Source organism: Typopeltis vanoorti, chromosome 19, assembly GCF_054136105.1.
Source record: "Typopeltis vanoorti isolate ZY-2024b chromosome 19, IOZ_Tvanoo_1.0, whole genome shotgun sequence".
NCBI lineage: Eukaryota > Metazoa > Arthropoda > Arachnida > Uropygi > Thelyphonidae > Typopeltis > Typopeltis vanoorti.
The window spans coordinates 96,168,386-96,182,733 of record NC_143567.1 but is presented as its reverse complement, the minus strand read 5'-3'; the positions used below and the strand labels follow the sequence as shown (position 1 = coordinate 96,182,733).

The window sequence follows — 14,348 nt, the reverse complement described above, 5'->3', positions numbered from 1 at the left end:
TCTTATACGCCGACATATAGAATATCTGTGTAGTATGAATATCAGATCATTTCGAGGGGTTTTCTGTAGTATTTGAGAGTCGTCTTATACACCGACATATACGGTATATATAATATCTGTGTAGTATGAATATCAGATGAGTAGCTTACCTGATTTTCTTGCTGGAGATTTTCAGTAATAACTGGAAATTACCAGAGAAATAAGTGCAATCAAATTAATCAGAATTGAGATAAATTACAACAGAAAGAAGAGTAAGGGGGGTTGTTTTACGTACTTCTGTGATAATGGTAGGGAACGCAATAGAAATTATCTCGATTTAATCCGAAATTTGAGCTCCTCCGTGATTTGGATGAATACAAATGGATTAAGTATTTCTCTAGACCTTTTAAGCATTCAACTCGAATAAATTCGTAAATACACAAAGACAAGGAATTACTCCGAAATAACCTCGTGATGCGTTGTTGATTCTGTTTTCCAGTTAGGAAAAATGTTCCTTGTTTAAAAAAAAAATCCAGTTGTTTGTAATATAAAAAAATTCTAACAAAAGAAAAAAAAATTCGCCTGTGTATAAAATGCAAAGTGGCTAATAATATGCTTATAGCGATACTTCGCTATGAATTTTGGAATGGGCGATGGAGAGCCGTTCACTTTTCTGTAAGAACGGGAAAATGATATTTCATGTTTCAGCGCTATTAGTCTCTCTTAGAAAGAGAGACTAATAGTGTTTTAATTGTTTTTAATTCTTTTAACAAGCAAAAAAATACTACCAGGAAATTGTTTACGTAACGCACACTTGCTTCATACTGAAACACCACTTCGTCTCCTACAGAACTTAAAATATTTCGTAAAGAATAAACATTTGAATTATGTAAACAGGTTATTTATGAACAGGATTTATATACGAAGTTTATTAAAGATGTCCACCCAGCAGCGTATAGGACTACTCCAACCTTCAGAACCAACTGCTTCGAAACGCCGAGACATGATAAATCTTGATTGTTTCGACCGATTTGCCTAATTCAACAATTACCTTTTGTAACTCCAGCCATCAGCAGCACTGTCGTATGAGATACCAGGAACTGGGATTCATGACTCTATGCGATTTTTTCCTGTTATTTAGCTTCCACTGTTGATGTACATTAACTCATCTTAGTCGTCGGGGACCGTTTTTGTTGAATACGTGTAATACTCATAATAGTCAACTATTATTAGACTTCATTTGGAATCGTGCGTTCATATACACTCCTTCACGGTCTTAACTGTACTATGCAGTCATTTTATCATGGACTTGATACTTTTCGTCCTTCTATTTCTCACAGCAGTCAGTTGTTTTTGTTTCACAAATCCAGTGCTGACTTGATTTTTTTTCCCTCTTCATTATACCATTTTCCGTATGCCCAAGACACTGTTATACGTGACCATCCTACAGAGTAGTGATTTCCTAAATACTCTTACCGTCTCAACTTGCTCTTGCTCTCATCCTTCATTCGAAGTCACTGATTTCACGACCGCGCACGTCCATCCACCCACCACGATAACAAAAAAGCCTTAAAGACGAAGCAACATTCCACATGCATGCAAAGGAAGACAGTTATAACTTGTTCGGGAAATGTCAATAATAGTTTAGTAATGATTGCTGTAAGGAGTGTACGAGTTTCAAGCATGGTTGATTATTGAACAGAAGTTGAAGCATCTCGAGTCAATAGCATTTGATGGAAAAGTGGAATAATAGAGATCTACAGGATCTAAGCCAAGAAATCGGATGGTGGAGTAAGTGAATTTTGAATAGGATAAATTACCATCTCCACGCGTTCTGGATATCATTGAACCGCTGACATTATATTTCTTTTTTTTTTTTTCATTTATAATAATAAATAAATGTATTTTGAATTCTAACATTAGGCATTTGATTTGTGATCTACATATACTGTATATTCTGATGCATTTCTTTATTTACTGTATTATGTGTGCTATTTTTGTATCGTACATTTTAGACAAATAATGTTATTTATGCTGTTTATACTGCCACATCACTTCCATTTCAACTCTAGTTATGCACTGGTTTTTAATAATCGAGATAAACCTCAATTATTGACAAAACAATATAATTTTGAATGAATTATAGCTTTTAGCATAGCGCCATCAAGCGTCAATACATGAAAATGAACGTGCTCTCTTCGCCATTTCACTGCAGTTTATTTCTAGTTGAAAAGTGAGTTGTATGTATTCAAGTCTTAAATAAATATTTTTGATTCATATCAGAGTTAAAAGTAAATGTATATTTGTACAACTTAAGAAATTTGTTCTGCGTAATATATAATTTATGGCTAAGAGTTCAGTTTATGTAGCTTCGTATTTAAATAATATTCAGATTAGTGCTGCAGAAGACAGCGATAAGACTAATTAGCATAGATATTTGCCAATAAACAAGCCAATTGAATTTCTTTCGACAATACTTGAAAGTGAACGAAAATATATAAATATGTAGAGAGTTGGCACATTATATTTCAATTGTTATTTCTTCGTAAAAAAATTATAAATTATTTTGTTATTTTTTTTAAAATACTTATTTGTCGTCAATGCAGCAAATTCCTGGTATCGCTCCATCTAAAAATGTTGTTACAGCTTAGTTCTTTAAATATGAAATTATCAAGAAAATTGTTTTCAGTGAAATTTGTTATTTACTAACTTTTTAAGCTCTCCTGTTTTATCCTTCATGTGTTTTATCCTAGTGACGTAGCTAGGGGGGGTGCGGAGGGGGTAGTCCGCCCCGGGCGGCACTTTGAACCTTTTTGAACTTTTGCAGTTAATTCTAAAATACAGTTTCGAGAACTCAGTTCCAAATATTGTAATACCACTGCAAATTTTCTTCACTATTACTGTAAGTGTTGCCTAGTTGTGAGAGGAGGTTTTCTTTCTAAATAAAATTGATTAAGAATTACCTACATGACTATGAAATAGGTTCGCCAATGTCATCGACGATTTTGCTAACAGAAAAGCAAGAAAAATAACATTTTAGAATATTGAAATCAAAATTTTATTTCAAAAATAAACATAGTTTTAATTTATTTCCCTATACGTCGTTTTGATTTTTTGTAGTATTTTTGGTACAGCGGCAAAAGCTGTAGCTACGCCCCTGTTTTATCCTTTAGCCTTTCATAATTAAGTAATGGTGAAAAACCGTATATTTTAGGCGTGAAAACAAATAATAATGTCAGTAACAGATTTGCATGTTTATCAATATTTCCAATCCGAGCGATTTTCAAAGATCTACCAACATATACAAAGATCTACCAACCGGTAGATCTTTGTATATCATTGCATGTTAGATCCTGCACAGTGAACAGGCAAAAAAGAATTGTTGTTGGTTGTGGCTGGTAGATGGCGCTGTGCGTTGGAGGTAGTTGTGTAGTTGGAGGATTAAGAAGAGATGATGAGTTGTGCTTAATAGTGAAGTAGCGTGCCCTCCCACGATGAGTCCTTGAAGATATTACGTATTAATAGTAATCTTCGCTCATTGTCACAGTATGTTATCCCTAACATATTAAAAATACAAATGTCTCATAGTCATTCAAAAGGAATATAAAATTCCAAGTCATGTCTACAGGTTTTTAATCTGCAAGCATTCTTATTTTTTATCTTCTCAATCACACAGAATTAGAAAGTCATTATCTCTGAGTTGCACTATAGAAGAAGTGCACTATTTGCCGTTTACACTACCTCTGGAAAATAAACGTCCTCAAATGTAATTTTATTGCATAGCTTGTAGTTTACACTAAAGATATTGCTTTCGAGTATCATGCTTATCAGCCTCCATCGAAAGCACAACATAGACTGAAACAAGTGTTAAAATTTAACAACAAATTTAAAGAAGACTTTGTAAGTACAAAATATAATAAGCTTGCCTCCTTGTCAATTAGCAGTCGAATCGTCTGGTCTCTCGCTAAGGCCATTGGGCGTATCTCCTTCTTCACCTCCTCGTATCCACCTCTCTTGCATCCTGATGGGACCATGATAACATCGCCCAAGGACGTCTTGGCATTAGTCTTTTCCTCCAGCCGTTTAGCCGATCGAGGCAAATCACCTCCTTCAATAGTGCAAACTGCTCAGTGCATGCTTCGTCTGATCTTTCGATAGAGAAGGACATAAAAAACTCAAAACTCTGCATTGGTCTTGATAGTTGTCTCGTGGTCCAGATGGTATCTGTGCTGTTGTGCTTCAGAATTAAAACCCATCCTGTTTCGCCTATATAAAGCTATCATATTAATCTGGAGTCTGTCCAACTGCACAGAAGCCTTCATCCAACCTGTACCTAAAAAGGGAGATAAGTCAGCCATCAGACTATCTTCCTATTGTTTTCACCTCAGTACTCTCGAAAATGATAGAGAAGATCATCAACAGTTAGCTTCTTCACTGCCTGGAGACCCATCAGTGAATGATCGCCAATCTGCTTTTTGCCATTCTCGTTCTACAGCAGACCTCCTCGTTAAACGTACTTACCTTTAGACACAGGCCCTGAAAAGTTTGAAGGAACCCATATGGTCATTCTTGATATCTCAAAGACATTTGATCGCATCTAGCATCGAAGCCTTCTCAACAAGCTACCATCTTATGGTCCTCCTCCTCCCCCCTCCTGTCCTTTGTGTTTGGATCGTCAGCTTCCTCCCTTGTTCTTTGGGCATTATGGTGGATGGCTTCCTCTAATCAGATTTCTTTATCAATGTTGGAGTGCTTATACTCTAATCCGCTCTTTTCTTATTTTACATTAATTCCCAGGTAAAGACAACTTAGTGAATTTCATTGCTATTAAAGCATAGTCCTGTCTCTTATTATCGGCAAGAAAGATCCTTCTTCACTCTCTTGAACTTTTGATAATGTCGACACCCTTTCTAGGGATAACTTTCACATTCAGCTTATTGCGGCATAAACGAGACTCCTGATTACCGAAGTGGGCAGTCCTCTTGATATGTGACTCTACTCTGACAGACTTCCTCTATTCCCTCTCCCATAGACGCTCTGTTTCTGCATTATGCGTTTTTATAGGTACTTTCATGAGCGGTGCTCCTTTGAACTAACCACTAACATTCCTCCGCTTTCCCCTAATCATGTGCGAACTAGCGCAACCACTGGTCAACATCCATACACAGTCCAACCTCTAAACATATGAAACCATGTTTTTTATCTTACTTCATTTCATCTGCCGTTGTTGTTTGTAACAGCCTTTCCCCATACTATTTATTTGAATAAGTATTACTCCCAGTTTATCAGAAAACTTTTTTATACAATGTGACCCATAAATCACGAAGGAGTTTAAAATGTGGATAACTTTTTTATTATTAATTTTTTCAGGTATTCTAAAGAATATTTGGGAAATTCATCATGGAAACGTTCACAACCCAATATTGAACAATATTGTGCAAAATCTTGAAAATGCCATTTTAATGTCAGAACTTTCGCGAAGATTTGTAATTTATTGGTCATCACGTTGTCCAGAATCTGACGGCTCCCGACTTCTTCCTGTAAGGGTATCTGAAGGAAAAGGTGTATGTGAACAAGTCCCAGACAATCTAACAGCTGAGGGAAAATATTTTTGCAGAAATTAGGTCGCTGCTGCCAGAAACATTAACAGCTGCCATGGAAGGGATCAAAGCGCAGGAAGGGACCATCTTTGTGAAGCCGAAAATGGAAGGCATTTACGTTATGTGGTTCTCCTAACTAATAGAAAAATCTCCAGGTTCTTTATTTCATTATAACAAACATAAATAAATAAAAGTTATTAAATGTTTAAATTCCTTCGTGACTTATGGGCCACCCTGTATATATCAGCACCACACATGAGAGGTCCCGAGACCGTAACACGACAGTGCCGTCTGTGGGCACGTGGTTAGAAAGAAGAAAGGAGTTTGTTGATGTGTATTTTGAACACTTGAAGGTTGTAGGAATTGGGGAAAATAGTATAGGCAAGTCTTTTTATTGGCGTTGTAAAATATTTAATCCATTCCCTCAATACCATGAATGCAATCAATTAAAGCTTAGGAAAAGGCAAGTAATTCCATAATGTTTGGCTATATAATCTACAGTTACATAAAATATCAAGTAAAATTCTAAGTAGGATTTTATGCTGTTTTGATTGTTCCTTTTGGCGTTTATTTTTGAACTTTTTTTATTTAGTAATTTCTTTCGTAACAGTTTATATATATATATATATATACACACACACACACACTCTGTCCAAAAAGAAACCGAACTTTTCGAAAATAGAACTAGTGGCGCCACCTGTTGTATCTTTTTGTTGTCGAAAACGGCAACCTTCATTAGATTAGTGTTGTGTCAACTGTTTATGACATTTGTTTCATTAGAAGCCGAGTTATAGTGCCAAGAGTGACAGCGTGTTTTGATGAACGGTGGGAAAATGAGTTTCAAACAGAGAGCTGCGATTGACTTTTGTGTTAAACTTGGTAAACGCTTTACCGAAACGCATCAAATGCTTCAAAAGCATACAGTGATGAATGCTCATCCCGTACTCAAGTTTACGAGTGGTTTAAGCGATTTCAAAGTGGTCGTGAGACGCTTGAGGACGACGAAAAGCCGGGCTGTCCAATAACTGAATTGAGTGAAGTTAACATCCAAAAAGTGCGTGATTTCATCAAAGAAAACCCGAAATCGTCCATGAGATTGATTGAAGATGAAGTGGGGATTCCAAAATCAACTGTACACAACATTGTGACCGAGAGTTTGGGCCTTGGTAAATTGAATTATCGATTTGTTCCCCACAAGTTGACCGACGACCAAAAAATGTATCGAATTGAACACTGCAAGGACCTCATTAAAACCGCTCGTAAGGACTCAAACTTCCTTGAAACGATCGTTACTGGTGACGAAACGTGGTGTTTTGAGTATGATCCCGAAACAAAGCGCAGGAGTGCTGAGTAGAGACCATGATTAAGAGGGAGATGTTAAATCCCGCTTTATTAAAACGGGATGTAACATCTCCCTCTTAATTAACAAATTCGCCGGTAAAATAGCCTTTCGGCTTATTATCTTTGTAATTAACAATGCTGATTTGTTTCTACGATTCCAAGGCAATTATCCACAAAGAATTCATTCCGCCTGACCAAACGGTCAAATCCGGTGAGTTTTATCTCGAAGTTTGGAAGCGATTGATAGCGATAATTCGTCGCGTACGGCATGAATATCGTGACGACCGACCTTTCGTCAAAACACACTGTCACTCTTAGCACTTTAACTCGGCTTGTAATGAAACAAATGTTATAAACAGTTCACACAACACTAATGAAGGTTGCCGCTTTAGACAACAAAAAGATACAACAGGTGGCGCCACTAGTTTCTTCCATTTTCGAAAGGTTCTGTTTCTTTATGGACAGAGGGTGTATATATATATATATATATATATATATATATATATAAGCTCTGTATTACTTAAACCTTGGTATTTCTAAGCCTGGCTCCCACTGATGAGACCTCAATAAAGGTCGAAACCGGTCTGGGTAGTAGCCCCTTGCCTTTAATGCATAGCATCATACATCTCCTCAAGGAGATGGGTTTTGCATTAAGGGTAAATATTAAGAATAGTGATCAGAGCTTATTCAGACTCTATCACGAGTTGGCTCGACTTGCATTACTTGCAGGCGCAAACTTAACTTATTTGTCCTTACTTGGGAAATGGAGTAAAAACCAGTGCTATTTTTAACATATATTATACCCAAGGTAAAAAAATTTCTACATATATATATATATATATATATATGTATGTATATTCAGTAAAAATTTTCATTAAAGAAACAAAATTATAATTTAAAAATTACTTTATAACTTTTAGATTACCTTATAACGCAAGGTAATCTAAAAGTTATTGTGATTTGTTCGCATTTAGTAATGCAGTTATATGCTTAAGTATTAGCGGAGCAGCCATATGGTTACAGAGTAGCATAATTAAAGGAGACTTCAATGTAACGAAATAGGAAACTTGCTTAGGGAATATCACAGTAATGTTGTATGTTTATGTTGCTTACCGTAGTGTTTCTATGTCAAATACTTGTAGCGTGCGAACACTGTAGTAACGGCAGCCATGTGGTCACTTGAGTTTTGCTTTGAATTTCGGTAACGTACATGCGCGTTCGTTGTTGTTTTTTTTCTAGAACATCTGTCGCTGGGTAAGAGGAACGCTAAAAAGTAGGGTAGTCAAGCAAGTAAGAAGGACCCCTTTCGGCTCTCCTTGCATTAACAACTACCGAGTTATGTTCACTAATCTTGGTTACGTTTCAATCTGTATCTCCAATTACTCTCCAAGGATAGGAACATTGAAGTTGATAATTAAAGTACAGTATAATACATATCAGGCCTTTGTATATCGGAATATTTTGTGTTTAATGAAAGGCAAGCGATTATTTGAAGGAGCAATATGGAATCCACGGTAAATTATCCCTGTTTTGGAAATGGATTCCTATTTTTGAGAGATTGTAAAGTATTGAGCTCATTTATATAATTCTTAAAATGGCCATTTACTTATTCTTTGTGTGCATTATCTGCTGTATATAATTATATGTTTACAGTAAATATTTTATTATTTTTTATCATTGAGCTTCATTCTTTAGAACACAACATGTTTATCCTGAAGTCAATGCACCATTACGGATACGAATCTGAAACATTCTAACCAACAAAAATAAAATTAAATATATTGTTATTTTACTCCACGACTCTTTAATATAACAAATTTGGATATAGGTAGGAAATAACATACTCGGAGCAAATCAAGCTCACATAAAATGTAACATTTGTAAAAATATAACATTTATTAACAATAAATGCTTCTTACGTTTAACACATTGTCGATTGTTGACAATGACTGGGTAGTCTTTAAGACATTCACAACGACCTGAACTGGCATTGCAGTACACGTGGAACAGGATATCATTACAAGAAGTTACGCACGGCTCTCCAAAGAAGAAACCTATACCTAAAAATATTAAAAAAGTTAAATCACGAAAACGGTTTGATACATTAACAACATGTACATATACATATAAAAAATATTCCATCTTCGTTAAATGTTATATATTTCTGTTTAATATTTGAACTTGCTAAAGGGTATCAGGATATTGATTATAACTTGATTAATACACATGGTTAAGCAGCTGATTACAATTTACTTAATACATAGCAAGATAACATACACACACATCCGATAGTATCAAATATAACTGCCTTTCTTAACGTACATATAAAAATAGCTATAATCGTTCTATTTTCACTTTTAAATAACTTATAGCGAAAATAAGAAACATGTTTCACCTCAAAACCAAAAGGCTTTCGACGTGATTTTTAGTGATTTACAATGGACAGGAAATGGTCAGTTTCATTCTGACGAATTTACAGTCTACTTTTCCTGAAGCGACAGTGTTAGAAGAAGGGGAGTTACCTTATTTGCAAACAAGCAGGTGGCTAGATGTGTTCAGAATCATAGAGCTGTAGTGATCGTATAATATCCATCCGAATTCGTGGCAAACCACTCAACATAACCATGCTAAAAGTTTACATACTAACTTCAGGTGTAAGTGAAGTTGAAATAGAACAGTTCTACGATGAACTTCAAAATGCTCTAAACCAAATACAAAAGAAGGACTTATTGAACGTTATGGGCGATTTCAACGCAAACGTAAATGGAGGAGAAGATGCAAGATAGTAGGTGGGTTTGGATTAGGTGAAAGGAATGAAGTTGGTGATCATCTCGTGCAATTCTGTCAGGGAAATCACTTCAGCATTGTGAAGTGATTTCCAACCTAAACGACGTTTGTGCACATGGACCTCACCAAACGGACAACATCGGAACCAGATTGACTTCATTTTATGCCATCACCTCTGCAAAGACACTACCTGATGCTGATTGCAGCACAGACCATCAACTATTAGTGACCAGAATGAAGCTCGAACTGTGCATGAAAAAGAAAGACATCATCCAGAAAAAGGTCAGTCTCAACAACAACAACATATCACCAATGTATGCTGTGGAAGTGAAGAAAATGTTTGACTTACTCAACCTTGATTTAAAAGGTTGAGGAAGAATGGCGTGAGATTAGAGATACTATTATCGAAATTACCGAGAAACATGTGCTATATCAAAAGCCAAAGAAAACAAACAAATGGCTATCTGATAACACCATCAAAACATCTGATCAGCGAAGGGTGACCAATGCAGGAGAGACAAGGATGAAGACAAAACGTTGAACTCAGCTTTCCAGCGTGATGACAGGAAAGACAAGGAAAGAGAGATAAATGAACGATACCAACATGTAGAAGAAGCAAAAAGAAACGAACATACCAGAGCCCTGTTTGCTGAAGTGAAGATGATGCGATTCAGTTTCTCTGCACGACAAGGAATAGTCAGGAATCAGGACTGCAATGGGAATGAACTAAGCGACCAGCAAAAAAAAAAAATCAACAACAAGTAGAAAGAGAAAGAAGACACAGAAGAGCCATATGCTAACCCGACTGAACACCAAGACAACGAAAATGGCCTTATGGACAGAGAAACAAACATGTTGAATAATCTTCAGCAGGCAAGATCTTGCTGAAGATTATTCAACAGTGGCTACAACAGGTCATTAATCAAGAACTACCTGATGTCCAAGCTGGTTTCAGGCAAATGAGAGGCACTAGAGATCACAGCGCCAACATCAGATCATTAAGATCCTTTAACACCAAAACGACCTACACATGTTTCCTTTATTTACCTCAAAGCTTTTGACTGTGTAGAGCAGGAGTGTCAAACTCAATTGGACCGCGGGCCATTTGCTATAAAACTGTATCTCAAGTGGGCCGCAAAAATTTCGACTAAAAAAACCTGCACTAATTAGAATCGAAGGAAAGTGAAAAAATGAGTATTAAATAAATTGGAAAATTAATAATAACAAAAATTTCATTTATTCTAAGACATATAAAAAATGTACAATGATTATGACAACTGAAAAAAATAATAATATAAAGAATATTTTTATTATATTAATATTTACAATAGATATAATTTAATCCAAATTAAATCGAAATTAAATTTTATTTGAATAAATCAAATATTTATATATTTATACATTCTTTAAAAAAGTATAAACTCTCATTAATAGCCATCACAAAAATTTACAGAGACTCCTGTTAGTTTGAAATTTTTTGTGTTTGTGTTGAAATAAAATACTTCTATATATATATATATATTTCTTTTTTTGGGGGGGGTCTATATTTTCGGGAAAAATGATAATATTTTTGGATTAAAAAAAAATATATATATATATATATTTATTTGAGTCCAAATTTATATATATATAAATTTGGATTCAAAGATTGTGAGCATACGACCTTCATTATGGCAGAAAGGTTGACGTCAGTTATTCTTGATCTGTGGGTTGTTTTGTTACGTTTCATACTTGAGAATAATTGTTCACATAATTGGTGCTTCCAAAATAACATAGAATATTTGCTGCAAACTTTTTTTATTTCCGGATATTTTTGACCTAAATAACTGTATATTTTTGGTACACCAACTTCTTGGTATTTCGCTTTTAGAATGGAATCATTTTGGAAATCAACAAGTGCCATTTGAATACATTTAAGAACTTTTTCGAAATTAAAGGAAAAAGGATGAATAAAAAGCGAAAAAAACTTATTCTTGCTCCTTAAAAGCTTTAAATCGCCTATCAAATTCTTCTTTAATCTTTTCTAGTTTGGGGCAATATTGAGAAAAGGGAAAATTTTGATCCTTATTGTTCAACTGTTCACACATAGGAAAGTAATTTAGAATATTCTCTTTTAAATGATTGTGTAAACAAAACTAATTTACATTTTTAAAACTTGTCAGTGCATCATACATGTGTGTTATTAACTGATCTTTACCCTAAAGTTTGACATTTAAATCATTCAAATGTCCTGAAATATCAACTAAGAATGCTAGATCTTGTACCCATGTCTGATCACTAAGAAATGGAACGTGATGATTTTTCATTTCTAGGAAAAGTTTGATCTCCTCTAAAAGTAAAAAAAAAGCTTTTTAGAACCTTATGACAAGATAACCAACGAATCTCTGTGTAATAAGGCAGCCCTTCAAATTCACTCTCCAAGTCTTTTAGACTTGGAGAATGAATTGAATTAGAAATTGTGCAAACTGGCGGTAATTGAGACCTCTGGATCGGATGAAGTTCACAGTATTTGTCACAGGCTTGAGTACGCTGCTCATTTACAATACTTTGGAGCACAGGATTTGCTGATAAATGATGCAGTGGAAAGATTGCAGTTTTGGAATGTCTGGATACATTTCCTTTAACTTTACTGTCTTCACGCAAAACCTTTATTTTTGCCTCTCATTACTGGAGCACCATCGGTTGTCACTGCTACGAGCCTGTTCAGAGGAAGTTGGTACTTTTTCAAAATGCTCCACACGGCGTCAAAAATGTCTTCCCCTGTAATAGTTCCATGGATGGGAATCATTTCCAAGAACTCTTCAATAATATTCATATTGTCGTCGCAAGCCCGAAGAAACAAAGCTACTGGAGGCCACGTCGTGAATATCGAAACTTTCGTCACGTGCAATTGAAAAGCACTATACGTTTGCGGATATTTCTTACAACTGGTCACGCAGATTATCTGCCATTTCGGTTATTCTTTCGATCACAGTATTTCTGGACAAAGAAATATCGCGAAATGCTTGCACATTTTTGGGACATACGTTTTCGGCTGCTTTTATCATACACTCCTTAACCAAGGAAATGTCACTGAAAGGTTTGGAATGTTTCGCCAATAAATAGTTGGTTATGAAACTGATATGAGAGCCAATTATGAAACTGATTTCATAACTGGCTCTCACTGCTGATTCATTATCTTTTATAATTTTTGAAAATACTTGTTGTTGACTTTGAAGTGAATTCCTTCATGCTTTTTAATTTTCTTCTCTCAGTTTACCATCAAAGCGTGAATGTTGTTCTTTGTGAATTTTACGGTAGTGCCTTTTTATATTATATTCTTTGGCGACACTAATTGTTTCGTTACAAATAATGCACACAATTTTGTCCTTTGTTTCAGTGCAGAAATAATTCAATTCCCATTTTTCTTGAAATTTTCTCCCCTCATCAGCAATTTTTCTTTTTCTTGTTGGCTTGGAAAGCGACATTGCCTCGGTGAATAAATATGTTATTAATATCATTAACAATTTTTATAAAAATGTTTGGATGAAAACGAACAAAACTGTAGACCAGTGCACGATATTATTGCAAATAAAAAATAATAATAATAAAAGATTCTCTCACTGCTAGATTGTTGTTGAATCGTGTTCGGCGCACTGACTTCAAAGATCACTGATTGACTGTAGCAGGCAATTATAAACTCACAGCTGTATTCACATGAGTGTGTATGCTGCGCGTCACGTGAACAGCTTGCAGCCAATAGAATTCGACTTTTTTCAGCACGCTACCAGCAGCAGCGTGCTATAAATTAACAATGAAAGCATAAATATAGTTTACGATTGATTAGGATCGGATCTAACATTGAAATTGAGATATAAATTTTTATTACTGCAATTATATTATAGCAGGTCGTTGCATCCATATTGTAACTATAAATGTCGTATGAAAACGAATAAATCGATACCGTATTTACTCGAATACAACTCGCACTTTTTTCCCTCAAAATTAAAGCTAAAAAAATCATGGTGATTTTTTTAGCTTTAATATTTTAAATAGAAAAAATACGCGTCCCCTGTTATAGAGGATTGTTTCAGCAATGTATTTCCGTACGTGGACTTGTTCGGCTTTCAGCTTTCTTTTCAGAATATTACCAAGTAAGCGAATCAGGGGATTTTACATCAAAAATGAGTCAATGAGTATGTACCTCAACGACCAGTTCTTCAAGCGTTTCTCTTTTCATGGCTTCTGAGTTCGATTTTTTAAAATCAAAATAGAAATATTCGTAGAATAACTTTCCAAAGTTTAAATAAGAAAAGTACTGAATAATATAATCAAAAATGAAATTACTTGGTTAACGAGAATGCAGTTAAGCCTGAATGAGCCATGATGAGAATATGTGATTTAATCGAATTACGATTTCTGATGTTATTTCCCCGTCATTGAAAAGGGCACACAATGTGTGTCCCAAACGTTTGTGAATATAGTATTTGGAATAAATATATATAAAAGAAAAATACAAATGAGTAGTGTTGTGAGTTGAACCCGTATTTTTGTCTTCTGGACTAGTCTAAAAAATTCGCCGTAAAATATATTCTGATTGTAGTGCATTACTTGGCTAGATTAATGTTTTAAGGCGAAATAGTTTCCTCAATAATAATAATA

General features: G+C 35.0%; 1 protein-coding gene across 1 annotated transcript in view; it reads right to left on the bottom strand.

Moving 5' to 3' along the window:
* Positions 1-14,348, bottom strand: part of LOC150096376 (uncharacterized) — a 192,795-nt gene that overhangs the window by 71,428 nt on the left and 107,019 nt on the right. The window contains exon 3 of the mRNA XM_090409046.1: positions 8,840-8,980. Coding sequence (XP_090265172.1) covers positions 8,840-8,980 — 141 coding nt within the window. The remainder of the gene's footprint in view (positions 1-8,839; positions 8,981-14,348) is intronic.